Source organism: Aulonocara stuartgranti, assembly GCF_965226115.1.
Source record: "Aulonocara stuartgranti genome assembly, chromosome: 16".
Taxonomy (NCBI): Eukaryota; Metazoa; Chordata; class Actinopteri; order Cichliformes; family Cichlidae; genus Aulonocara; species Aulonocara stuartgranti.
Window position 1 is genome coordinate 31,901,384 of NC_138952.1, and position 27,251 is coordinate 31,928,634.

Here is a 27,251-nt window from a genome sequence, read left to right on the forward strand (position 1 = left end):
ATGAAAAAGAGGTCAAGTCTTCACGTATATCCCTGATTAAGGCACAAAACTAACTGGAGTAGAACATTAAAACAGTACATACAAACAGAGGCGCCTCCAGAATTTTTTCATAGGGGTGGCCATGTGGGGGCCACAACTAAAAAAATGGGGTAGCACAGCAAAAACAGAATTTCCCGTTTTATTATGCAGTTGTGAAATATACAGTGGGGCAAAAAAGTATTTAGTCAGCCACCGATTGTGCAAGTTCCCCCACTTAAAATGATGACAGAGGTCAGTAATTTGCACCAGAGGTACACTTCAACTGTGAGAGACAGAATGTGAAAAAAAAATCCATGAATTCACATGGTAGGATTTGTAAAGAATTTATTCGTAAATCAGGGTGGAAAATAAGTATTTGGTCACCTCAAACAAGGAAAATCTCTGGCTCTCACAGACCTGTAACGTCTTCTGTAAGACGCTTTTCTGTCCCCCACTCGTTACCTGTATGAATGGCACCTGTTTGAACTCATCATCTGTATAAAAGACACCTGTCCACAGCCTCAAACAGTCAGACTCCAAACTCCGCCATGGCCAAGACCAAAGAGCTTTCGAAGGACACCAGGAAAAGTATTGTAGACCTGCACCAGACTGGGAAGAGTGAATCTACAATAGGCAAGCAGCTTGGTGTGAAAAAATCAACTGTGGGAGCAATCATCAGAAAATGGAAGACATACAAGACCACTGATAATCTCCCACAATCTGGGGCTCCACGCAAGATCTCATCCCGTGGGGTCAAAATGATCATGAGAACGGTGAGCAAAGATCCCAGAACCACACGGGGGGACCTGGTGAATGACCTGCAGAGAGCTGGGACCAAAGTAACAAAGGTCACCATCAGTAACACACTACAACGGCAGGGAATCAAATCCCGCAGTGCCAGACGTGTTCCGCTGCTGAAGCCAGTGCATGTCCAGGCCCGTCTGAAGTTTGCCAGAGAGCACATGGATGATACAGCAGAGGATTGGGAGAATGTCATGTGGTCAGATGAAACCAAAGTAGAACTTTTTGGTATAAACTCAACTCGTCGTGTTTGGAGGAAGAAGAATACTGAGTTGCATCCCAAGAACACCATACCTACTGTGAAGCATGGGGGTGGAAACATCATGCTATGGGGCTGTTTTTCTGCCAAGGGGACAGGACGACTGATCCGTGTTAAGGACAGAATGAATGGGGCCATGTATCGTGAGATTTTGAGCCAAAACCTCCTTCCATCAGTGAGAACTTTGAAGATGAAACGAGGCTGGGTCTTCCAACATGACAATGATCCAAAACACACCGCCCGGGCAACAAAGGAGTGGCTCCGTAAGAAGCATTTGAAAGTCCTGGAGTGGCCTAGCCAGTCTCCAGACCTCAACCCCATAGAAAATCTGTGGCGGGAGTTGAAAGTCCGTGTTGCTCGGCGACAGCCCCAAAACATCACTGCTCTCGAGAAGATCTGCATGGAGGAATGGGCCAAAATACCAGCTACTGTGTGTGCAAACCTGGTAAAGACCTATAGTAAACGTTTGACCTCTGTTATTGCCAACAAAGGTTATGTTACAAAGTATTGAGTTGTATTTTTGTTATTGACCAAATACTTATTTTCCACCCTGATTTACGAATGAATTCTTTACAAATCCTACCATGTGGATTCATGGATTTTTTTTTTCACATTCTGTCTCTCACAGTTGAAGTGTACCTCTGGTGCAAATTACTGACCTCTGTCATCATTTTAGGTGGGGGAACTTGCACAATCGGTGGCTGACTAAATACTTTTTTGCCCCACTGTAGGTTACTTGAAAAATATGGCAAATAACATAGAAGGAAAAGAATAATTATGCCTAGCTTAGGTCTCTGTGAAAACCAAATAATATTATGAAATCCATAATAATCTGTTTTAAACAGGATTAAATGAGTAAATATATGGTGTCTTCCTCTCTTTTGTGCCCATGTTTATTAGAATTATTACCAACATTGGACAATCTTGCTGGGTGGGGGCATTCGGTGGGGGGGCAGCAAATTTTGAAGTGTGGCTAGTGGCCCCCTGTGGCCCCCCCTTGGTGGCGCCCCTGCAAACATATAAAGTACTGGAAATATAATTTTACAGCAGCTATAAAGACGCACATAGAGACACAAGATGCTGAAAGAACCTCAGTCAGGACGTGCTGACCTGTCCGGACGCGGCGTAACTCCTCGTGTGTTACTTACAGTGCTGAAGTTCTTTTGGTTCTCGCGGACTCGCTGCATCTCTGGAGTATCCAGGACTGGTACATAGTGAGACATGGTCTTCTCAGCCTCCTCTTTGTATTTTTTCTGTTTGGATGATAATACAATTTGTGATTTTTTTTATATATGCTAATGATTTATCCTGATGAGAGTGGTGGCTGGGTCAGTTCAGTAACCTACCTGGCTGACGATGTTCTTCATCTGCTGAGCATGGATGATGTCAGGGGTATCGATGACAGTTGTGTAGCTGGCTCTGTCCATCTCAGCGGTCTGCTTGTACTTAGACTGGAAAAGAAAAACAGCCAGTCAGCACTGATCATAAATGCAGCGGAAAATATTAACAGATATTCCTTTTAACACCAGACGTGTGCTCATAGTTTCACCAAACGTTAGTTTTATTTATTGTACCATTCTAGCCTAGTTCTTGTCTTCTGAGTTTTTGATGCCTGTTTTTATGTTCGTGAATACAAATTGACCTGAGCTGTCATTTTGTATTTACTCAAGTTCTTTCTTTGACTTTGTTATTTGTGTTTACTTCCTTCACTGTTCCCTTGTATCTGTGTGCTGTTTCTATATTTAGCATTTGTCTTTTAGTTAGTTCCCATTTTCCTCAAAGCTTGATTTTTCTTTGTGCATTATGTAAGTTTACTTCCAATGTTGTCATTGTGCTGACTTTTTTCACCCGTGTCTCATTCCCCACATGTCTCCCCTTCCCTAATCAGCCTCAGCCTAGTGTGAAGAAATAGCCCTCTCATCAGCCCAGTCTTACTCTGTCTAGTCTAAATGTTCGACTTTTGTTACTCTTGGAATCTTTTCAGTCCAAATTAACCTGCAATCACTCTGATTTTTTTTGTCTTTTACATAAATAATTAATTCATAATACCTTCATTTCATATCAGGGGCCTGCAGCTCACATTCTGGAAATCACTGCTCCAAGAAAGCGATGCAAAAAACATTTAAGATTCAGACCTGACTGAGGATCTCCGTGGCATTCCTGGCTCTCATAAAGTCTGGGGTGTCTGTAGCCAAAGCCAGCATTCCCTTGCCCTTGATCTCCTGCTCCAGAGACTTTTTGTACTCTCTCTGTAAACACCAAAAGTTAAAATTTTTACACATGATAATGTTACTCTAAAAAAAACACAAAACGGGGTTTCTACTCATTCATACTGAAGAGGGCTGCAAAACCAGAAATCATGAGGGGTCAGAGAATAGAGAAAGTTAGCAGAATCTACGTAACGGATGTGGTAACAAGACTGAGTGTGAAGCTTGACACAGAACTGAAAATAAAACAACAGCAGTCAGCAGTTAGAGACATGACATAAAATAGACTATTTCTACTTCTTCAGTTTGTTCATTAAGTCATCATACATCTATCTTGCAATCTACAAATCAACCTCAAATGCACTCAGAGTATATCTTTTCAAAAACAACACTACCGACAACAACAAAACAATTAAGAGATCTGCAAGCACCGGGATCACTTATGAAAAAAGATAAAGTCATTAAAATTCTATAAAAATTCAACATTGCATGTTTGACTTGAAAAACAAGAGAAGAGAAGATATGCTTTGGGTACAACTGAGGCTGATTTTTGTAGGATTCATAACACACAAATAAATATGAGTACAAGTGAAAATCATGGCAAAATTAAATAGGGTGCAGATGAAGGTTAGGTTATGGTCATGAAACACAAAATACAATGATGGGAAATTAGTGACATAAGAAAGCAGGGACAAGAGGACGAGTGAACCCAACAGTCTCACTTTTAGTGCAATGGTGAAGCTTAGTTAAGAGGGGATAGGATTCATGAAGAGCGAGATTGTTGGAAGTCATTCGGATGAGAGCGTGATGTTGTTCGCATCACCTCTCGGTCAGTCGTACCTCACACAGGATTTGAGTGGCATTTCTTGCTCTCAAAAGCTCCGGAGTTTCCTCCAGTACAGTTAGACCTTTACCCTTCACCCCCTCCTCTAGATCCTTCCTGTACTCTTTCTACAGGATGGAAGAAGAACAGAGAGACTGCAGAGAAGGGCACACAGGCAGGCCAGGCCAAAGCACACAGACAGACAAACGATACAGTCGGCAAGTTCTGCTGCTTGCCTTTAAAAAGCTCAAAGTCACCAAGTCTTTCCAAGTTACGCAGAGACACATTCACTGCTTTTATGTATTATCATTACAATCGGTGATATTGTTACAGAGAAAACTGGAGACGTTGGTGATTTTGGCAGGATTCTAATGAAAAAACAAGTTGAAACACATTTAATCAGAAAGAGCAGAAACAAAATCTTCATTAAAACAACAAGGAAATCAACAAGATGGGAATTCACATCAGCATTTCACCCTGTTGTTTCACACAAATGATTACATGCATGCAGTCTTGTCACATAAAGTTGGTGGTAAGCTACTACTTGGTGAAGGACTGTAAAATGAAGATCTATTCAATATTAGTTGAGTACTTTACTGCTAGGAAGACACATGATGGCTGGAGGATGGGTAGGTCATTATTATTCTGTAGACAATCATGCAAAAGTTAATAATAAACTAATAATACTGCAAAAGACAAACTGGGAAGGGCTAAAAAAAGTGGTGAAAAGAAAAAGAGACCGATTGTGATGTTGTCTTAGTACGATTATGAAGCTTGGGTGAGGTAAATAGGAGACACCATCAGATGTAAGTTGTCCTTTAGTTACCTCACTGGCTATTTTGGTGGCGTGTCTGACATGAATCATGGCAGGGGTGACCTCCAAGCCTGAGAGGTTCTTTCCCCTCATGTACTCCTCAAAGTCCTTCCTATAGTCTTTCTATTGGTCACAGAGATAACACAAGGGACAGACAGAGCTCAGATAACCACATGCAAGCAGTGCTGGTTCACAATGCAGCTCCCTTCATTCTTGTTTGCACCATTCTGCTCATGATAGCACCCATAACTGTATATCTGATGTCTGTAAATGTGTCTGAGTGCATGTGTGGAGGTGTAAGAGGTGTTTGTTGTGAAAAAGGAACTACACTAGGATATCGTATTGTAATTAAAATCTATAAAGCAGGCTCCAGGAAAGAGGCCAAACACATACTTTACTTTGACATCTTCACAGGAAAATAACCTGTCATAGCATTAAGTGAACAATACAGAAGTTTCCGGGTGAGTTTCCTTTCAGCGCATTTTACACTGCCACAGTATTACAATAGGACGACTGTAAAGAGCTACTGATGTGAATTTTCTGCAATTTAAAACATTTTGTGACTATAAAATTACTGAATTGCAGTTTTGGTGTAATAAAGTTACTAAAGGCATTGTAAAATGTTTTTCCATACTTTAGAATCATTCTGTAAGCATAACATAAACAATGGCTTTGCATCCAACTAGCAACAAGAGGCAACACAATACAAGTTAATATAGCGCTTAAGGAGGCACTAAAGATTTTAAGAGAGGTCTGCAATGGGAAAACGTACTGCATCTGTGCGTACTTCATTGGCAGAGGTTAACAGAAGGCTTATTTACCTGACTCTGCATGTGCTGAGCCTCCTTAGCAGTCACATATGTGGGTGTCTCAAAGTCCAGCATAGGTTTGCCCTTCTCCTTCTCATACTTCTCCTTGTATTTCACCTGTAACGACCCACACAAACATACTCAACTGTCTGCAAAGGAAAGACACACTGTGGGGATATCACATGGTTTCCATTCATTTCTGTACGCTGGGAAAATCAAACAGAAAAGCTGTAAGGTGTATCCATCCAGTAAGATTCAAGACAAGTTAAATTACTGTAATTAATATAAATGAGAACAGAAAAGAAAAGCTTGCACGGCTCTTCACTGCGACTGATTATGCAATCAAGGTATTTAACAGTGACTTGATATGAGAAATGACTCCCTGGAAAGAAAACTATAATACCAAATATGCTATATCATAAACAATTACAAAATGAGTATTCTTTGTTTTTATTTTATTTTTTATTTTTTTAAAATATCAATTTTAACAGCATTTTTAAAACACCCCATTAAAATTGTTACAGTATAATAAACATAGAAAGTATTATCAATTCAGTTCAATTCAATTTTATTTATATAGCGCCAAATCACAGCAACAGTCGCCTCAAGGCGCTTTATACTGTAAGGTAGACCCTAAAAATATACATACAGAGAAAAACCCAACAACAAACCCAACAATCAACCTGTGAGCAAGCACTTTGGCGACAGTGGGAAGGAAAACTGTCTGACACAGTTGAAACCCACAATAGTGTTTTTTTTACTGTGTCGAGTGCTCGTTGCCCCACGGGAGTATGAACCACTTACGTTACTTTGAAGTTCAGAAGCCTCCTTGTGATGGAGCTGTTCGGGTGTGTCGGGAATCATGTGGTAGTGACCCTTACTCTCCTCAAATTTCTTCTTGTAGCAGTACTATGGGGGATTCCCAGTAAAGTAAGGCAGCTCAGTACAGCGAATCATTACTTAGCAGAAAATCCTCATAGTTTATGATAGAAAGAAACATAATAGCATTTAAACATAAGGGTTTTTAAAGTTATGTTAAAATAATTGTCAATCTACAAAAGGCAGGAAGAGGAAGTCGGTGTTAAGTGAACATTAATAAAAGACTAGTTTTGTTTGAACTACGGAGGAAAAAAAGTCACTGAAAAGGTTAAGAAGTAGAGGTTATAGAGGGTGATAGTATTTGGGGTCAAAGGTCAAAAGTGAGATGGGTAAAGATCACTACCAGATGAGGTCAGAGAATGATGGATGTCTTTTATGATGGAGCTTAGTGCATAAATCCATGAGATGGTCAGCAGTTTGCTACATTTTGCCGATTGTTACTGTGAGGTGATGGAAACAGAGTTCAGCACACTGTGCAACGAAACCAAACTCGCTCGCTGCAGCTTCCTGTTTGGGAATGTGAGAGGGTTAAAGGTTAATAGTCACACAGGTAGCTTACATCGCTGGACAGCTTGCTGGTGCTCGTGATGTGCTTCATGGACAGGGACTCGGCCATGTCGGTCACAGGTTTGTGGATCTTCTTCAGGTCACCCTTGTACTTCACCTGTGTGTTATATTGACAGCAGTCACATTAATTAGACACTATGGTAATATATAATGGGCGATATTTGTTTGAAATGGTGAATTTCACAGAAATGTAAAGAATTACTAGGATACATTTAGTTTGTCTCTGTTCTAGTAACAACACCAGGATGCCAAAATCAGATATTGCTTTACTCCCATAGATAAACCAATCAGACAAACTATACAAAAGTATAACAACTGTGGAAAAAATGAATGATTTTTTTGGCCTATGATAAAAACGGTGTGAAGTGATGATAAGATACGCGAGCACCCACCTCACTGGCCAGCACACTGGCTTCCTTGAGAGTCTTGTAAATCTTACTTTCCTTCAGGTCATATTGAGGTTTCTTTCCTTTCATCTCCTTATCAAACTTCTCCTTGTACTTCACCTGTTCATTAGCGTAGGATATGTGTACAAGTTAGTTTATGTATTGACTGAGAGGAAACCAACATCAGCCGACGTCTCCATCATAGTAAAAAACAACTGAAGGACAACAGTTTTTGGATTTGATTAGTGACTCAGATTCCTCGCAGATAGTTTTATAAAAGCTTTGCACAGGCTCTGCGCCACATTTTAAGTATTTAATTTGTTTTTTCTTTCATAAATATGTTGAGCAGTAATGAAAAGTGTGTAATAGATTGGTTGCAAATGTAAAACTGATTCTGATGCATTTATTAACTTAAAGTCGATCAAACTGATCAGACAAGATGCTTTGTACTGTAAACATAAGCAAATAAAGCATCCTGTAATTCACATAAACACAAACATGAACTTCATATATAATAAAATATATATGGAAAAGGTAAGGCGGTGTGGTTGTGGACGCAGGTCAGGTGTGGTTTGGCTCCACAGGTCAAACCACTTTAGAGTGAAGGCAGAACACAGGAACACGTTTGAAAAGGTGTGCTATAAAAACATGTGTATATCTAACAGGAATTGTGGCTAACTTTTCACTACTGTAACCGTATTCCAAACTTTTAGGAGGGCCTACACCACCCCTTAGGATTGCGATGAAAATGGAGCACAGCACGGTGAACTACTGGACATACACATGTTTTTAAGAACAATTCAAGTTCATTTTTAGAAAAGCCTTTTGTCACATTCAGAAACAAACAGACATGGAGACTTAAAGGGAAATAATGGGAAAAATCTGAAAAGACAGTTTAAATAAACACATAGTATTAGCGCCAGGCAGCTAATGCAGTAACGCTGTTCTCTATGCTTAGCAATGAGGCACATCTTGTAATGGAAATATAAAAAAAGCAGAGGGTGGACACTGCAAAGAAAAGAAAGAGCAAATCAAATAGGAACTTTGTAAGATTTGATTTGTGAATCAATATTTTCTCAAAAGTTCCAGATGTTTATCTTAAAGGCTCAGTGAACCCTGTATTCAGCCAGTCTGTGGGTCAGCAGGAAGGGGGACAGAGAGACAGAGAGGACAGACAAGCAGCAGCAGTCCGTCAGTTTTAGGGCATAAACCTCCTTACATCACTAGTCACCGCACTCATTTTCTTAATGTGGCGCATCAGGGGGGTATCATAGGAAGCTGCTCCATGGAGGGAGGGCTTATCCTCCACCTACAAAGCGCAGTGAGATGGAGGGATGAGAACACACAGACTAGGATGTTATGGAAGTAGACAGAAGAGGAAAGAGATTAAGGTTGAGAAGAAGAGTTATAGTATTGAAGGATGGAGGAAGAGGAGGACAGGTATAAGGATGGTGGTGGGACATGTACAGTGGTATGGTTAAACATCTATATCTACTTTCATGGAGTAACATGGATTATAATGCAGGATGGCAGAGGAAGCGCAGTGGAAGAGCTGCTAGTTGTATCATTAGGCCAACACGACTGCTGCCAAGCATCTACCACAGCACTACTAGTCTGCTAATATTAGCTTGTGGAAGCTGATCTGACAGTTAAAATCCAGGCAGCTGATCTTTCCAACTGGCTGCCACCTAAATAAATAATTAAATGAATGAATAAATGAATAAATTAATAAACAAGGGAAGCCTTTTCTATGAGATGACAATCGTTGCGACCCAGTGGCAAAGGAACCCGACTGTCCAGGGCTGGATGAGACAGGTGAGCAAATTCATTTAGTGTACCTGGCTTGTCAGCTTGGACACCTCAGTTGCCAAAGCGATATCTGGGCGGTGGGCTAGAGAGCCTCCACGGCTGGCCTCTTCACGTGCTTTCTCACGGTAGCCAATCTGATGGGCACAAGACCCGACAAGAGTCAGTTGATCATGTAGAAACTACAGTACAGGGATGGGTACTATTGGGATGCTCCTTTTTTCTCTTCTTTTGTCTTGAGTTGAGCCTTTAAACACATTTACATGTACTGAGCTGGTGAGTCAGTATCAGTGTACTTCATGGTTACCTGACTGATGAGTTTAGCAGCCTGGGTAGCCTTCTTTATGTCAGGACGGTCGACTACAGTAGTGTAGTGCAGGCTGGCTTTGGCATCTTTCTTGTAGGCCACCTGTCCAGTTGAACAAAATTGGAAATGCAATATAGTAAACCTGACTTCCACATCCACAGACAACTATGAAAAGCTGAAAAAATTACCCCCAAGTCCAACTACCCCAACTGTTTTAGCCCATTTGTGGAAATGACTCACATTGCTCTGATTTTTGGCCACGTCCATGGCATGCTGAACATCAGGCGGCACAATCATGTGGTTATATATGGACTTGCCCTTTTCCTTCTCAAACTTTTCTTTGTACACTTTCTAAAAAGATAGAACAGCACATCAAGCCCAGCTGCAAACAAACAGTCCAGGGTTACACGCTGGCTGAGCTCATTTTGTGAAACGCATGTAATAGTAAGACAGTCATACCCCGCTGACAAGTTTGTTGACTGTCCTGCTGTGGGCAGTATCACGAGTGTCGGACAGGGTGGTGAATGAGCCGGACTGCATTTCCTTCTTACTGGCCTCCTTGTATTTGCTCTGATGAACAATAAAATAAAGAATAAAAACATTTAAAAACTCATAAGTTTTACCTAAGGGTATACTATATATACCCTATAGTACAGTTAATTTTTTGCTGAACAGTTCTTACCTCTGAGGCCAGAACACGCACAGCCTTGGCATGGAGAATTTGAGGAGTGTCCAGGACAGGCATGTAGTGTCCCTTTTCCTTCTCATACTTCTGTTTATATTTCACCTGGGATGGGCAAAAGAAAAAAGAAGCAGTTTAGGACATTAAACATCACATTCTTAAGCATCACTATCTGGCCTTTAGTAGTTTTAACTAAATATGGTGTCTCTAATAAAGAATGGGGAAACTTACCTCACTGGCCATTTCAGCATTCTTCATGCACAGTAAGGTTAACTTGTCATCGACCACAGGTATCACGCAGCCCTTCATGATCTCTTTGTCGTACTTGTACTCAACCTGTTGGTAAAATATGGCGGTGAAAAAAAGAGAGCAACAGTGCTGCATGTTGCTAAAATGACACACATTAAAATAAGAGGTCCCAACTCACATCGCTCTGCTGCAAGGAGTTCTTGGCAGCATTGACAAAGTCGGGCCTGTCCGCTGTCCAGATCCACTGGTTCTTGGTTGCTTCATACTTCTTCTTGTAGTCAAGCTAGAAATATAGCAAAATAAAACAGAATCAAAAACTGGATGTTAGCACAAATTTGGGTTTTAAAATGTCATTTGAAAATTCTGGCACTCGAGATGCTCACATTGGTGATGTTCTTGTAGGCCTCCTTAGCGGCACGGATCTCGTGAGCTTCGGGGTCAATGTTGATGTGGGCCTTGCTCTTTTCATACACCTCTTTGTACTTCAGCTGCAAGACACATAAAATATACAAAAGTACATTTTGTATTTTGGTTTCCTGTGCCAGTGTATGAAAGAATATTTTAAAAGTGCAGTGCAGACTTACATTGCTGGTGATCTCCTTGACCTTCTTCATGTGTTGTTGGTGTGGAGTGTCATAAGGTAAGGTGTAAGCCTTTGCCTTGGTCTTGTTATACTCCATCTTGTAGATGATCTAAGCAGATGTAGATAGTAACAGGTGAAATTTAAACACAAAAAAACCCACTGCTTCTTCACAAGTTCTTGTAAAAATCTAAACATAATAATAAAAACCTTGCAAACCCAACACTTACATCACTGATCTTCTTGCTGCGTTTGTGGGCCTCATACTCAGGAGTCTCCAGAACAGAGGTGAACTTGTCCTTGGCACGTTCATACTGCTCTCTATACTTCCACTGATAGAACAAGGATAATGTGAAAACAAAAGAAAGTTAGCATCATGCAATGAAATTGCTGCTGTATTAATTTGCTTGTCTTTATGAATTTTTTTGTTGTTGTTGTCTTTATGAATATAACAAGCAACTTCTAAAGTGGTAGAAAAACTGTCCAAGAAAACATCGAAAAAGTCTTGCAGACACTATACATATACAACCCTACTGCAGATTTTAAAAAAAGTCCTATTTCAGCTTCTTAAGAGTCAGTTGAGATGATAGCGCTAATTTTAAAACATCGCTAGCGTTATAGCATATTATAGCTAATTTTAAGGAAAAATTAATTACTTTTTTTTTTCTTGGATAGCTTTTAAACACTATCGGAGCAAGTTGGCTAGCATGTAGTTATAATTAAATCAATATGCAACATCGACTGAGTGAAACAAAGCAATGGAAAAGCTTATAGGCATGCTCGATGAGAGACGTGCACGTGCACAGAGGGATGCATTATTCATGTGACAATAAAGACAGTTAAATGCCTTACCACCATCATGAAAGTCTGCAGTGCCCACATGGTTTAAGATGTTGTATGTATGTATGTATATATATATATATATATATATGTATATATATATATATATATATATATATAGATATATATATAGATATATATTTGATTTATATATATATAGTTTAACATAAGAGAAGACTCTGTGATTGCTATTTTGGTCAAAACTAACAAATTCCAGGAGAAGCTATAATGTACTAAATTTTACTGCATTTCTGACTTTAGATACCAAATTGCTCAAAGGCAGTTGGGCAAACAGTGTTAAAGCTTCGGTAATGAATTGCCCATGAAGAAAAGCAAATGAGCGATGGAGGGATTAGAGCATGGAAGAAGGATGGACTATGTGGGAGTTAAAGCCACTTTTAAATGGAATGACTGGATGGAAAGATTTTCTGCAGGATGGGGATTTTATGTGATAAGACCTTGTCCACAAACAGCAGGGAGGAACAAAGTCACCTCCATCTATGACTTGAGTCTTATGATATATAACACATGGTCTATTTTGTGCCTGTTTGTGGACAGAGATCAAAGTTATCATGCTTCCCTTCTCTCTTTGTTTACCTTACTGCCCATAGTGGTCTGGTAAAGGGCTGTGAGGATGTCAGGGCGGAGTAGCTCATTGCAGCCACCCTTTAGTAGATCCTTTGCTCTGGATTTATACATTTTCTGTCCACATACACAATGACATACACACACACACACACACACACAGCATGCCATAGTTGAGGACACAAAAGGAAAACAGCAGTAACATGGGGGAGGACTGGAGAAGAACTCCGGATCCAAGTGTGACGATGGTGCTGTCTGTCCTTATCTGTGCCCTCAGAGTGACAGGGATGATCATCTACAGCGAGTGTGAGACGATCGGCTCAGTGGATTGAATTGTTACTGTGCTAGTGATTAAACTGTCATTTCTGATGGAGCAGATGAAGGACAACACTGCATAACACTCAGCATTCCAGCTGCTGTTTGAGTGGCAGTTCAACAGCAACCTGTGTGGGACAAAATGAAGAAACTGATACAAAAGGGAAAGAATTTTTTTTGAGTTGGGAGCTCTATAAATGCCATGCGATGTCCACCATCAGCAGTCCTGCTGACAACCTCATGCACCGGTGTCAGGGCTCTTCGGGGACCAGACCGGAGGTGGCAGGCCGGTGGTACAACGTGACCAGGGCGTTTACCTGGCTCATCTTCCTGTTCTCCCTGGCCAGTTGATATCTAGGATCATCTGTAGTTATGGTGAACTTATCCTTGGTCTTCTCATAGTCTGCTCTGTAAGCCCTCTGCTCAAAGTGTCAGAAGGTAGTTAAAAAGGAGTCCCCAGAGAACAAAATGTTTCATCTCGCGTCATGTGGATGAAACATTTTAAGAATTTAAGGAAGGTAAAAACTGACTGATGTAAAGAACAAAGGGAAACATTTTAAACACTTGACTTTAAGGGTAAACACAAAAACAGTCAGTGATAAACAGTGTAGGCAATTATAAAATACTACAGTGAATTCCTGTTTTTTTTTTACCTCCACGCTGAGAGTCCAATAGAGAAGCACAGAAAAATAGAAATGTGGTTAACTGTTTCATTTGATTTACAAATGCGTTAACAAACTAAATCCAATTTTTATTTATTGCTGGAGGTTAAAGAATGACGGGACTCACATCGTTTATGAGAACGGAGGCTTGCTTGACGGCTTGGAAGAATGGAGTGTCGCTGGTATACTTGAAGTTGCCTCTGTTCTTCTCAAAGGAGGCTTTGTACAGTCTCTGCAGACAAACAATACAACTTTTATTAAGAAAATACAGAAACTATACCTCGATACTGCAAATCATAAACAGGTGCCATATAAATAAAAATGAAGCTTAATGTCACTGATGCTTTACCTCACTGTAGAGCGTCTTGTTCCTCTCAGCCTGCACCAGCTCAGGTGTGTCCCATACAAAGCAGCCAATACCCTTCAGCCAATCCAGGTCCTCCTTATACTTGACCTAAAAAAAACACATAAAATGAGATTAAATTAAATTGAAATGTTGTGTAGTGTCTCAGTGCTCATTGTACTGAATACTCTTTAATGAACTGTAAACATTTTACCACACGGTGAATAAAGTCACGAGTACTCACGTCACTAACGTTACCGCTGACAATCTTGCTGAAGAAGAGTTCGGGACGATCGGGGATGGACTTCCAGGTCCCCAGAGAGCTAATATACTTCTCTCTGTATTTAACCTGATAAGAGAGGAAAAAAACAGTAGATGGAGATGCAAAAGCTCAAAACATGTACATTTATAAAGACATTTATAGTTAACAATGAGCCAGATCATTTCAACTGCCGACCTCGCTAATGTCATCAGTGACCCTGCGATGGTAAGTGATGTCCAGAGCATCCTTGACTGTGTGGTAGTGTCCCTTGGAAAGCTCAAAGGTTTCTTTGTAGCGCAGCTGAAGAAACGAAGGAGAAAACGTGTCATATACATTCATCAAACACACATAATGTGATTTATAGCATCTACAATTTCACACTGACTTGTACAGTATTTGTGGTAAAAGGGTAAAATCAGATAAACAGATAAAGAATATTTATATTTTGACATGGGATAAAATTCACTATTAGTTAATGAAATCTCTTAAATTTGACCGTTTTCAGTGGAAAAATTATTAACAAACAGTCTGACTCCTATAATTCCTGAATGCATAACAGTTTCAAACTAAATCACAAGTTTCCTAAATGAGCAAACTCACATCACTGGACTGCAGGTAGGACTTCTTGGCACGGATCAGGAGAGGTGTGTCAGCAATGGCAGTGTACCGGTGTTTCATCTTCTCATACTGTTCTTTGTATTTGTTCTAAGGGAAGAAACGATTGAGACAACACCTTAGAAATTGGCTTCAGAGGAGACTGCAATTGCTGTAATTTCAATTATTTTGGCAAAGTATAAGAGTATATAGAAAGCAGCTACAGTAAATAGTGTAAACAAAATAAAATACAAACAATTTTAGGTTGAGGTTTCAGTGACAGCGGCATTAAATGAGAACGAAGGATCAGACTTACATCACTGTAGAACACTTTCATTTTTCTAGCATGGCCCATATTTGGAGTATTGATTTCTGGAGTGAAATGAGCTCTTTGTTTGGCAGCCAGATCTACGTACTGGTACTGTAGCAGAAGGGAAAAAATATTGATTAGATTATCAGGAAAGACACACACATACATATAATAGATTCAGTTATTCATGCTGTTTATTTGAGCTTGCCTGGTTAACCAGCTGCTGGGCCCACTTGACTCTCCGAATGTCCACAGAGTCTGCAGTTGTGGTGACTTTGGCCATGTCCTCCTTGCTCTGAGCTTTGTAGATCAGCTGGAAAGAAACAGAGCGAATGTCAAAACGTGTGGCTTTTGTTTTTTAGAATATACTGCAAGCTCATTTTTGTTTGGAAAGCAGATCACATGAAGCTATAATACGATGAAGCACATTTAGGAAACCAACTCACGTTGCTCATGTGCGTCTTCAGCTCAGTCACACGCTTATACTCAGGCGTGTCCAGGACCACAGAGAATTTAGCAAGGTTCTTCTTAGCCTCCACTGGATAGCTCACCTATAAGAGAGAAAAAATAGTTTATATGAATGATGCAGATGCCTGAATATGCATTGGAAAGGAAAAATAGGAATCCATTCTATCCAAAAAGACGTACCCTGAATTTGGTGACGTCGCGGACACGGACCATCTCTGGGGTGTTATACAAGAAGCAGCCAATGCCTCTCAGCCACATCAGGTCCTCTTTGTATTTCAGCTAAAAACACAAAACAATTTAAAAAATTATTTTAAAAAACATCTTCAAACTCCACCTTGTAGAGGTTTTGTTTTAATTTTATTCTTTACATACGTCGCTGGTGATCTCATTGACGTGGTGGTAGTGCATGAGCTCAGGCGTTATGGGCAACGATATCAGCTGGCCTCTGCTGTTGTAGTATTTCTCTTTGTAGCACAACTAGGGTAAGAAGGGAACAAAAAAAGTCCATCTTACAGCATGAATTTTTAAAAAAAAGGACATGAATGTTGTAATCTGTGGGTGCCCGTACGTCACTGAGGTGCTCCTGGTTCATCTTGACTTGTTTAATATCAGGAGTGTCATAGGTTGTGTGGATCTTGTCCTTTTGCTTGTGGTAAGTCTCACGATACAGACGCTGGAGGAGCAAGAAACACATGCACAGCACTGTTTTATGCAGCATTTAACATCCATCACAAGGAAATGAAACATTAATCTACAACAGTGGGTCTGGCTTAAGTATAACAGCTGTGTGTCATCTTACTTCATTGATGATCTTGTTAGCCTTCCTTGCAGTGACAAAGTTGACACCCTCTGGGTGAAGAGTGTAGCCTTTAGCCTTCACCATCTCATAGGCCTCCTTGTATTTCACCTGCAAGGATAAAAACAAAAGTGTGTCATTCAGAGACATCAAATTACCGTAAAAATAAAAAAGTTCTGATCTGCCCAAGCGTGTGTTTGACTTACATTGCTGGAGACAACAGTGTTCAACTTGACCTGCTTGATGAGGGGGGTGTCATGAGGCAGTGAATAACCGGTTGGCATGAAGCTCTTGTTAGCTTCTTTGTACCAGTTCTAAGAGAAGTCAACACACATGATGAGAGATGTTGTTAAAAATTTTAAATATTGATGCTATACAATATATGATAATAATTGTTAAACAATCACACTGAATATGAAGGAACGTTATCTTACATCACTCTGGATGTAGTTGGCCAGACGGGCTCTTTCTGTTTCAATGGTAACAGCAGGAGCGGTGTTGGTGCCCTTGATATTGGCGTTGTAATCATAGCGGTAGTGCAGCTGGGAAAACAAATGGAAAAAAAAGATGAGATTTGCGATCTTACTTCTTTTCGTTTGTAATGTACAAAGAGAGTGTTAACAAACTACTGAGCTAGCATGAATCTAAGACAATAAAATCCCTTACGTCACTCAGGTTCTGAGCGTTCTGCTTGGCGGTCTCGTACACTGGAGTCTCCGTCACCACTGAATATTCTTTGAAAGCATCTTTGCCTTTGGCTCTGTACTTGTTCTAGAATCAAAAATGAAGCATAGCAATCATTTGTTAGGACAAAATCCTTATAAAGGAGATGAACTAAAGTTAGAAACGTAAAACAATGAAGAGGATGGAGAATGAGTGTGTTGCTTGGGCTAACCTCACTCTGAAGATTATCAGCGTTCTTGACACGGAGGATCTCTGGCGTGTCCCAGGCATAGCAACCAATACCTTTGAGCCAGTTCAGATCATCCTTGTAGAAGATCTGGGGAGAGGTAAAATGTTGTGGCTGAAATTAGTTTCAGTGCATAGGATTCAAGAATGTAGCTATTTGATTTCTTTTACATACAATAAGGCAACAAAACATCCTGACCTTTCATATTTTTTAAGAAATAAACAAAAAAGGAATAGAAAAAAACTCAGTGTGGTTTAACTGATTTTCAATATTCTCACAAAAATGAAAAACAAAAACAAATAAAATAAGAAAAAATATAAAATGTAAACATATAGGATCATAGCACAGAGAATGATAGAGCTGACAAAATAAGCAATAACAAGCACAGAATATCAAAGCTGAGGACTGCTACTTACGTCGCTGAGCTGTTCATTGACTTTGCGTGCCTGCACGTACACCTGCATGTCAGGCATGCAAATCCACTGGTGCAGATACTTGCGGTAGTTGATCTCGCTGACGGCATTCTGGGTACTACGGGCAGACAGGATATCCAACATGTCTGGGGGGATGTGGTTCTTGGCCTTGGTTTTCTCATAGTTCTCCTTGTACAGACGCTGCAATGATGGAAAAACAGATGGTTCTTTCAGTTGTCATATGCACAATAAAATCTACACAGGGATGCATGTTTTTGTAATATAGAGCTAATCAAACAACACAGCCGCTCTATTGCTCATCAAGAGAAATGTCAATATGTGGAAGGTGTAAGGGCAAAACAAATGGAGCTTACATCTAGGACGAGTTTTCCAGCTTTGACGCAACGAGCAGTTCCAGGATCGTCCTCCAGTGACTTGGGCAGGCTGTAGAGAGATTTGAACTTCTCGTAGTCCTCCTTGTACTTCACCTGAACGGGAGAGAGGATTCATATTGCCTTGTAAAGATCAGAAATTGAACATCATCATAACAATAATATGAAATAAAAATTGAAACGTACATTGCTGAGAATAATCTTCTGCTGTTTAGCGTGCTGCAAGGCGTTTGCGTCATGTGGAATCTGGTAACTCTTCGCTTTGATTTTGTCCCAGGTAGAAGTGTAGTTTTTCTGTTGATAGAAAAAGCCAGAACGTCACCATAAACATGTCATTTACAGATATCTATCACTTCTTATCAGTGACAGGAGGACAGACATTTTTACTGGATCTCCACTTACGTTGCTGAAAATGTATTTGAAGTTTTGGCATCTGACGTAATCGTGGGTATCCAGAACCGTGGTGTAGATGTGCTTCTCCTTTTGATAAGCCTCTCTGTAGTTGAGCTGTCAGTGATGAATGTTTCATTAATCCACTCAGTATGAGTTCAAAACTGAAACACTAATTTTGTAGTTTTTAAAAGTGCAGCTCACTCACCTCACTGGCCCAGGTGTGGCCCAGGACAGCAGTCACATAAGACGGGGTGTCTGTCACAATGGAGTAATTGTTGAACTCCTTCTTGGCGTTCTCTCTGTATTTAAGCTATACGGGAGCATATTATATAAGTACATTATCAAACACAAATAGAAAAAATCCAAATCCCCATAAACACACACACAATTCAGGAATCACATGTTTTTACTCACATCACTTTGCAGGTCATAGGACTTCTTGGCACGAAGAATCTCTGGTGTGTCCCAAACGTAGCAACCAATACCCTTCATCCAGTTCAGGTCATCCTTATAGAACACCTATCAAATGACAATAAACCCGGACAACATTATATATTTGCTTGCAGATAGAAACATCTATTAATGTGGGACGTGTAATAACATTTCTGGCGTTTATATAAATACAAAGATAAACGATTTTGTATAATGTCTAGATAATGCTTCATGTAATACTTCATGTAATACAAGTTTGTACGGGATCTCGCACAACAATCAGGCACAACCAGGCGGCAGACGTGCACAGAAGAAGGACCTACATCACTGAGGATTTCGTTGGTCTTGCGGGCACGGATGGCGTCCTCCTGTTCAGGGTGGCAAGTCCACTGGTGCAGGTAGGTGCGGTAAAGAACATCACTCAGCATGTCCTGGCACCGCTTAGCTACCTGGTTAGCGATGATGTCGGATGGGATGTGGATTTTGGTTTTGGTTTGATTGTAGTCCTTCTGGTAGACCCTCTGTTTAGACACACACGATAGAAACTTACTGATTAGCGATGCAAAAGAGATTAATTTGAAATAAAGTTTACACGTATTAAAAAATAAGTTCAATCCACAAGGGTAACTAAAACACTTTGATAAACAAATAAACGGTCAGAATACATATCTATTGACCTTAGGATGAGTTAGAAACAATAATAATTAATTACCAATTTACACAACCGCCCCCTTCTCTATTCTTATATGCAGTCTATGATCTCAAAAATAAAATTAATACATTGAGACTTATTGATTCTATATACTTGTAATACACATATAGTGGCATCTAACATATTTTATTAATCACCATGTTTTTCTTTCAGCTACTCCCTTTAGGTATCGTCACAGCGGATCATCTGACTCCATCTTACCTTGTCCCCAGTATCCTCCTCTGTCACACCGACTTACTGCATGTCCTCCCTCACTACAACATGAACCTCCTCTGAGGTCTTCCTCTTTTCCTCCTGCTCGGCAGCTCCATCATATGTACTGTCCCTTATCGGCACGTAGCCAAACCATCTCAGCCTTGCCTCTCTAATTCGACACCAAACTACTCGACTAGAGCTGTTCTTCTAATATACTCATTTTTTTTCCATCTATCCATCAGCGTCACCATTCTCCAAATCCTACATCACAGCAGGCCTCACTGCTGTCTTGTAAACCTTCCCTTTCAGTCTTGCTGCTATCCTTCTGTCTAATGTGTTTTATTACCTCTGCTGAGGAGGTTATGTTTCAGACATATAGCACAACTTGTGACTGACTGACTGACTGACTGACTGACTGACTGACTGACAGATAGATAGATAGATAGATAGATAGATAGATAGATAGAATTTTATTTCGGACATGCAAATATAATTGAAATAACAAGAGAAAAAACAACTTAAAAATCATCAAGTTTTCATGTATTTTTGTAGAAGCTCTTTTATTTTAAAACTTTGCATAAAAATTCTGCTGCCTTTGTTTGTATTGTCAACATTTAGGAAATTATACTGTTGTATCTGGATTCTGAATATTACATTAAAATTTGTATCCAGTTATCACGTCACATTTGAGCTCTGACCTCACTTTTACATTTCACATCTGCCTTTCTTGCAGGTGGGCCCCAAAATGTGTTATATCTTTTAATGATATAATATGTATTATATAGTACTATGAGTATCATAGTATTATATAATAACTTCATATTGTTCCTACATAATGTTTATACAGTCAAAACATCAACATCTGTCATGCTCCCTTTATTTGTATTTTACTGCACTACAAAGTTCTCATAGTATATTTAAAAACAACAAAGAAAACCAAATTATTAGATACAAAACACAACATTGTTTCCTTAACAGTAAATACTGTCCAGAGAGTGAGCTGCCTCTTTGAGTGCCTGTTGTTACTAATGGTTTCTTATTTCTCAGTGCATTGTGTAGTGGTGTAGTTTTTTATACTGTACTATATTTTGTAGTATCTCACCAGTGCCTTGTTCTTTTCCTGGTCTCCACAGCGCATCACTTCAGGGAAGTCCACCAGGGTTCCAGCCATGTAGTGACCTTTGGCCTTTTCGTGGGTATCCTTGTACTTGACCTAATGGTGTTTAGAATGATAAAAATTGCAGTAGTGCAAGAATAAAATATATCATGTTATTAGATTTAATTTTATCACAGTTCTAAAGAAATATAAGACACTCACATCACTAGCAATGTCCCTGCTCTTCTTGGAGATGACCAGTGGGATGTATTCATGGTTCAGCTGGTAGCTTGAAGCCTTCGACTCGTCCCAGTTTGATTTGTAGAGTTTCTAAAACCACAAAAGGTATGTGCAAAGTTTAAGAAAAGCCTGGCACAATACATGTATATAACACAGAACTTACAATAAATAAATTAGAAATCTAGAAAGGATTTGATTATTATTTTTACGTTACCTCACTGATGATCTTAGCCACCTCCCTGCTATGGGCCAGTTGAGGAGTATCATCTGAGCCAATATAATGACCCTTTTCTGCATTGAAAGTCTCTTTGTACTTCAACTATTAGAGAAAAAATAACTTTTTTTCAGATCATTGCTCACCGGTTTTCCGATCGAGAGTCATTTTAAATATTAGATTTTGCATACATCACTCAGGTTGGCAGCATTAATCTTTGCCAAAACTATCTCTGGCCGGTCCACAACCAGGGTGAATCTTCCAAAACCTTCTTGGGCAGTCTTCTTGTAAAGTCTCTGTAAATAAAACAGAGCAGTGAGGCAAGACACAATGACACAACATGTGATTAAAAAAACCAACTGAAAAAGAGGCTGAATGTCATGTAATGCAGTAAACATACATCATTGAGAATCTCCTGGGCCTTCTTGACCTTCACATGTTCAACAGAGTCAGCTGCTACCCAGCCACAGCCTCGGAGCCATTCCAGATCTGACTTATAGACGTGCTAGAGATCGAAAGCAAGATGCATGTTAGGAAGTCAAGACAGACGTTTCTGTCAGATTATTATGTCAATATGATTAATAGTTACAAATGTGCTTTACATCGCTTTGCAGATCATAGGCTTTGCGAGCCTGGATAACATCGTTGGAGTCTGGCATGCACGTCCACTGGTGCAGGCGAGTTCTGTAGTTGTCGTCGTTGACTTGGATCTGGCATTTCTTAGCCAGTTCAAACTGCAGCATGTCCACTGGCAGGTTGAACTTGGTCTTGGACTTGTTGAAGTCCTTCTTGTACAGAGCATCGCTGGCGATCTTGGCTGAGTTCAGAGCCAGCATGAGCAGAGGGTCGTCTTGGACGCTGAGAGCACCAATGTGGTGACCGACCTGCTTACGGTATCCCTCCAGGTATTTATGCTACAAGACAGGCAAAAAAAAAAAAAGAAAGAACTTATTTTTACCACATTATTAAGTTGTCAGTTAAATCAAACCTGATTAAATTTTATCCTACTACTTACTTTGCTTTGCACTTTAGTTGTCTGGATGCACTGCTTGATTGGTACAGCATCTGGAGGCATGAAGTATCCTGTAGCTTTGACCTTATCCCATTCTTTGGTGTACAGTTTCTACAAAAGATAATGTATCACTTATTTTGCTAATAATAAAGCAGGAACTGCACAAGGCTGAAATTTGCTGAGTTAAAATATGCAGAAAATGCATCATATATGCCATCAGTCTTACCGGGTGAACATTCTTCGCCACTTCTCTGGCTGTGGCAAGAGATGGTGTGTCCACCAATGAGTACTTGGTCTTGTCCTGGTGCCAGGCCTCACGATATTTAGCCTGAGCAACGTGGGAGATCAAAATTCAGCTACCTGGAATTTGCCACTAGCACTATTTTGCCACACGGTTCACATTAAGAACAAAAAGTCAAAACCAAGCAGCATTTTGATGACAGGCAATCATCCCCACCTCATTCAGGACTTCAGCAGCATTCCTGGCACGGACTAAGTCAATTCTGTCAGCTGGAACCATGAATTGCTGTGTATCCAACTTGATCCGATAGCCTCTCTATACAAGAAAGAAATGGAAGAAACTATTCAGTGTGCATACACATACTTTTTATTTGTTTTTAAGTCTTAGTGAGGTACAAACTTACATCAGCCAGGATCTTCTGCGCATGCTTCACCTTCAACACCTCTACGGACTCATGTGGCATCCATCCACATCCACGTATCCACTCCATATCAGCTTTGTAAACAGCCTGAGAAAAGAAAGCAGGCAGATAATTTATGCAACTGTACACTATAGGACAAAAGTTGAAACATTGTTACTGGATGAACTGGACTGAAGAGTGAAAACAATAGTATTAGAGGAAAAACTGTAATGTATTTTATCCACTGTAAAAACAGTAAAAAGTGTATTTGGCTGCCGAATGAGTAAAACGAGTAAAAGGATTTACATTTAATAAATGTTTATGATCTGTTCTCTACTTTCTGACTACACTGACACTATTGATTGGTAGAATACTACCCACATGTGCAACTATAAACTTACATCACTCTGGAGATCGTAGGCCTTTCTGGCCTGAACCACATCATTGGAGTCTGGCAGGCACGTCCACTGGTGCAGGTGAGTTCTGTAGTTGAAGTCGTTGACTTGGATCTGGCATTTCTTGGCCAGTTCCAGATTGAGCATGTCCACTGGCAGGTGGAACTTGGTCTTGGACTTGTTGAAGTCCTTCTTGTACAGAACATCACTGGCGATCTTGCCTGAGTTCAGAGCCAGCACGATTAGAGGGTCGTCCTGGACACTGAGAGCCCCAATGTGGTGACCGACCTGTTTTCGGTATCCCGTCTTGTACTTGTACTAAAGGGAGCAGAAATTAAAGGTTAATGCAAGTAGGACTAGACGTAGTCAGCAAGTAGATCATTTCTTAATGTTAATTTTGTTTTGTTTTTTTAACTTACATCACTGATAATATCTCTGGAAGCTTTAGCCTTTAGCACAGAGATAGCATCCTCCTTGATATGGTAGGCTCCTGCTTTCTGGTCATCCCATGCCTTTGTGTACAATTTCTGCACAGAACAAGAAATAAAGTTTTAAAAAAATCAACAAATAAATCAACAAAAATTGTGCGTCTGCACAGACAAGTTAAAAAGTAAACACTGGTAAAGTAAACACAAACGTACATTGCTGATATTAACAGCGTTGGCCTTGGCGAGTTCAAAGGTGGGGGTGTCGGGTGGCACATGAATGGTGAGCTTGTCTTTATCCCAGACTTCCCTATATTTCCTCTGTCAGAGATAAAAAAAAAAAAAAAAACATTAACTGCTTCATCTTATCCACTTGAATAGATATTTTTATCAAATATTTGGGTTTCACAATTTAAAAAAAAATCCAAGAAACTACAGAAAGATGTTACTCACATCACTGAGGTTTTCAGCATTTTGCTTGGACAAGACAATAGCTGGGAGGTCAACGACACTGGTGAACTTGACCGTACTTGGGTGTTGGCGGTAGAGCCTTTCATTGAGGACAGTCTGGGCATGCTTCACTTTGACGACATCTATACAGTCCTGAGGTGACCAGCCGCATCCCCTGAGCCACTCCAGATCAGCTTTGTACACAGCCTACAAACACAAAAATCAGTTTGAACCTAATTAAATACAGAATTTGTTCATGTATGGTTTGAATTTGACAAACTGTGGGATGACTCAAAATGGATGTAAAAAGGTCTATTTAATCAGTTAGAGACAGATAGAGGCTTAAATGTTCTGAAAATAATTGAACAATCGATTAAAATCCAAAAAGTGCTTTCTACAACAATAGCATGTACTTACATCACTCTGCAAATCATAGACTTTTCTGGCCTGAACCACATCATTGGAGTCTGGCAGGCACGTCCACTGGTGCAGGTAAGTTCTGTAGTTGAAGTCGTTGACTTGGATCTGGCATTTCTTGGCCAGTTCAATTGTCAGCATATCTACTGGGAGGTGGAACTTGGTCTTGGTCTTGTTAAAGTCTTTCTTATAGACATTGTCGCTGGCAATCTTCCCTGCATTAGCGGCCAGCATAATTAGTGGATCATCTTTCACACTGAGAGCACCGATGTGATGGCCACACTGCTTGCGGAAACCAGCCTTGTATTTGTACTGGAAATATGGATAGAAATAATGCATCAGTTTCAAAATAAATTCAAAAATAACCCTACATTTACTGTGGTGAAGCAACAAAAAGACAAACTGGAGCAAGTGGGAAACATAAACTTACATCACTGATGATGTTTCTGGAAGCCTTGGCTGATATAACAGAGATTGCATCCTTGGGAAGGTAGTAGCCTTTGTTGATCATTTCCATATAGCCTTCACGATAAAATTTCTGGAGATAAAAGAATAATGCTTTTAGGGTCTCATGTTCTATACACTGTAATACAAAGAGCAGTACCTATGAAAACATAATCATTTGTACCATGCTAACATGTTGTAAAACCTATGCAAGAAGAGACTGTATTACCAGACTGGTGTTGAGTTTATTCTGCTGGGCCAAGATGATCTCTGGGGTGTCAGGCATTACATGAATGTTGGTCTTATCATTCTCCCAGGCAGCAATGTAGGCTTTCTGTAAAAAGCAGATTAATATACTCAGTATACATAAAATGACTCAAAGCCCTACAAAATAAAAAGTTAGTGTCATTGGTGTGACACAAAAAGAACCTCATATACTTTTGATGCACTACTTTTAAAGACCTGGCTCCCACAGAACAATAATGGATAAGATGTGCTATCTGTACCTTGTCCATAACCTGGGCATTGGCCTGAGCAAGGGCATATGGCATGTCAGCTGTATTAGCAGTGAACTTGAAGTTGCTGGGATGCTGACGATACTTTCTCTCACTCAGAATCTCTGCCGCTTTCTTGGCTTTCTCCACATCAATTGAACCAATTGGCACCCATCCCATTCCCTTGATCCATTCCATGTCAGCCTTATACACAGCCTGCAAGCCGAAGGAGAAGAAGAACCACAGGTCACAGCTACAGATAAGCCACAGAAGACAGAGACTGGAGCTAATATTCAGCAAAAAGTGATAAGTGCTCACATCACTCTGCAGGTCATAAGCCTTTCTGGCCTGAACCACATCATTGGAGTCTGGCAGGCACGTCCACTGGTGCAGGTGAGTTCTGTAGTTGAAGTCGTTGACTTGGATCTGGCATTTCTTGGCCAGTTCCAGATTGAGCATGTCCACTGGCAGGTGGAACTTGGTCTTGGACTTGTTGAAGTCCTTCTTGTACAAAACATCACTGGCGATCTTGCCCGAATTCAAAGCCAACACGATTAGAGGGTCGTCCTGGACACTGAGAGCCCCAATGTGGTGACCGACCTGTTTTCGGTATCCCGTCTTGTACTTATACTGTGTGGCGAGCAGGAAGGAAATCAAAGTTAAGACAATAAATTTAAGCAAATAAAGTCAATAACAGAGAAGGAAAAACAATGTCACCTACATCGCTGATGATTTCTCTTCCATGTTTGGCAGCAACGACAGAGACAGCATCGGGCTTGAGGTCATAGCCCTTTCTGAAAATATCCTCAACGGCTTCCTTGTATATTTTCTGAAGGAAAGAGAAAATAAATAGTTACATTTAATCTGGGAATTCTCAAGCTAATTTTAGCAAGTCATATGTTAGCAAGTACACAGAGGACAAACTACTATTCCCTTCAATATGCCACTCTTGTTTTTTTTTTATAAACTTTTCAAGAATCACATATTTATATTTGATAATAATCATTGAATCATTTCAAATGCAAAAATACAAATTGAGACATAGGAGAATATTTTTATCTGCACATGAAGAAAAAAAACCCCTAAAAAAATCAATTTTATCTACTTGGATTTTATTGTCCTAATCATTTGTGCAGACAAAAAGTACCTGGCTGATGTTGTAAGCATTAGCTTTGGCAAGCAACAGCTCAGGGGTGTCAGGGGGCACATGGACCTTAATCTTTTCAGCATCCCAAGCAGCAACGTAGGTTCTCTGTGGTGGGAAACACAAAAGACAGAATGAAACAGAAAGTGCAAACAAGAGGACTTAACAGAAGGCAAATCAATGGAATTACAAACATAATACACTTTACCTTGTTCATGATATCAGCATTTGTTTTGGCTAAGACTAAAGGCATGGAGGTCATGTCTGTCTTATATTTCAGTGTGTCAGGTCTCTGCTTATAGAGGCGGTCGCTGAGGATTTTTGCAGCGTTCTTGGCCTTCAGCACGTCCAGTGATCCAATGGGGATCCATCCAACACCAACAACCTCATCCAAGTCAGCTTTGTATACAGCCTAGAAAAGTATACATGAATTCGAACATCAGAACACAAGAATAGTGACAAAATCAGCA

General features: G+C 40.1%; 1 protein-coding gene across 1 annotated transcript in view; it reads right to left on the bottom strand.

The window, feature by feature from the left end:
- The window catches only part of neb (nebulin), a 66,336-nt gene that overhangs the window by 6,838 nt on the left and 32,247 nt on the right, over positions 1-27,251 (bottom strand). The window contains exons 63-128 of the mRNA XM_082508778.1: positions 26,990-27,193; positions 26,785-26,889; positions 26,359-26,466; positions 25,956-26,267; positions 25,650-25,853; positions 25,373-25,477; positions 25,130-25,237; positions 24,700-25,011; positions 24,286-24,489; positions 24,049-24,153; positions 23,827-23,934; positions 23,414-23,725; positions 23,016-23,120; positions 22,829-22,927; positions 22,598-22,699; positions 22,375-22,482; positions 21,962-22,273; positions 21,760-21,864; positions 21,551-21,655; positions 21,360-21,464; positions 21,128-21,235; positions 20,912-21,022; positions 19,226-19,423; positions 18,885-18,989; positions 18,676-18,780; positions 18,480-18,584; positions 18,264-18,371; positions 18,060-18,173; positions 17,689-17,886; positions 17,258-17,362; positions 17,029-17,133; positions 16,797-16,904; positions 16,569-16,676; positions 16,366-16,473; positions 16,135-16,239; positions 15,939-16,043; positions 15,747-15,845; positions 15,545-15,649; positions 15,307-15,411; positions 15,105-15,209; positions 14,795-14,899; positions 14,390-14,494; positions 14,177-14,281; positions 13,939-14,043; positions 13,717-13,821; positions 13,245-13,346; positions 11,418-11,519; positions 11,192-11,299; positions 10,991-11,095; positions 10,786-10,890; positions 10,590-10,694; positions 10,359-10,463; positions 10,136-10,246; positions 9,917-10,027; positions 9,677-9,778; positions 9,402-9,506; positions 8,783-8,872; positions 7,570-7,683; positions 7,170-7,274; positions 6,536-6,640; positions 5,744-5,848; positions 4,935-5,045; positions 4,126-4,236; positions 3,214-3,327; positions 2,425-2,529; positions 2,227-2,331 (exon numbers count right to left, since the gene is read on the bottom strand). Coding sequence (XP_082364904.1) covers positions 2,227-2,331; positions 2,425-2,529; positions 3,214-3,327; positions 4,126-4,236; positions 4,935-5,045; positions 5,744-5,848; positions 6,536-6,640; positions 7,170-7,274; positions 7,570-7,683; positions 8,783-8,872; positions 9,402-9,506; positions 9,677-9,778; positions 9,917-10,027; positions 10,136-10,246; positions 10,359-10,463; positions 10,590-10,694; positions 10,786-10,890; positions 10,991-11,095; positions 11,192-11,299; positions 11,418-11,519; positions 13,245-13,346; positions 13,717-13,821; positions 13,939-14,043; positions 14,177-14,281; positions 14,390-14,494; positions 14,795-14,899; positions 15,105-15,209; positions 15,307-15,411; positions 15,545-15,649; positions 15,747-15,845; positions 15,939-16,043; positions 16,135-16,239; positions 16,366-16,473; positions 16,569-16,676; positions 16,797-16,904; positions 17,029-17,133; positions 17,258-17,362; positions 17,689-17,886; positions 18,060-18,173; positions 18,264-18,371; positions 18,480-18,584; positions 18,676-18,780; positions 18,885-18,989; positions 19,226-19,423; positions 20,912-21,022; positions 21,128-21,235; positions 21,360-21,464; positions 21,551-21,655; positions 21,760-21,864; positions 21,962-22,273; positions 22,375-22,482; positions 22,598-22,699; positions 22,829-22,927; positions 23,016-23,120; positions 23,414-23,725; positions 23,827-23,934; positions 24,049-24,153; positions 24,286-24,489; positions 24,700-25,011; positions 25,130-25,237; positions 25,373-25,477; positions 25,650-25,853; positions 25,956-26,267; positions 26,359-26,466; positions 26,785-26,889; positions 26,990-27,193 — 8,289 coding nt within the window. The remainder of the gene's footprint in view (positions 1-2,226; positions 2,332-2,424; positions 2,530-3,213; positions 3,328-4,125; positions 4,237-4,934; positions 5,046-5,743; positions 5,849-6,535; positions 6,641-7,169; positions 7,275-7,569; positions 7,684-8,782; positions 8,873-9,401; positions 9,507-9,676; positions 9,779-9,916; positions 10,028-10,135; positions 10,247-10,358; positions 10,464-10,589; positions 10,695-10,785; positions 10,891-10,990; positions 11,096-11,191; positions 11,300-11,417; positions 11,520-13,244; positions 13,347-13,716; positions 13,822-13,938; positions 14,044-14,176; positions 14,282-14,389; positions 14,495-14,794; positions 14,900-15,104; positions 15,210-15,306; positions 15,412-15,544; positions 15,650-15,746; positions 15,846-15,938; positions 16,044-16,134; positions 16,240-16,365; positions 16,474-16,568; positions 16,677-16,796; positions 16,905-17,028; positions 17,134-17,257; positions 17,363-17,688; positions 17,887-18,059; positions 18,174-18,263; positions 18,372-18,479; positions 18,585-18,675; positions 18,781-18,884; positions 18,990-19,225; positions 19,424-20,911; positions 21,023-21,127; positions 21,236-21,359; positions 21,465-21,550; positions 21,656-21,759; positions 21,865-21,961; positions 22,274-22,374; positions 22,483-22,597; positions 22,700-22,828; positions 22,928-23,015; positions 23,121-23,413; positions 23,726-23,826; positions 23,935-24,048; positions 24,154-24,285; positions 24,490-24,699; positions 25,012-25,129; positions 25,238-25,372; positions 25,478-25,649; positions 25,854-25,955; positions 26,268-26,358; positions 26,467-26,784; positions 26,890-26,989; positions 27,194-27,251) is intronic.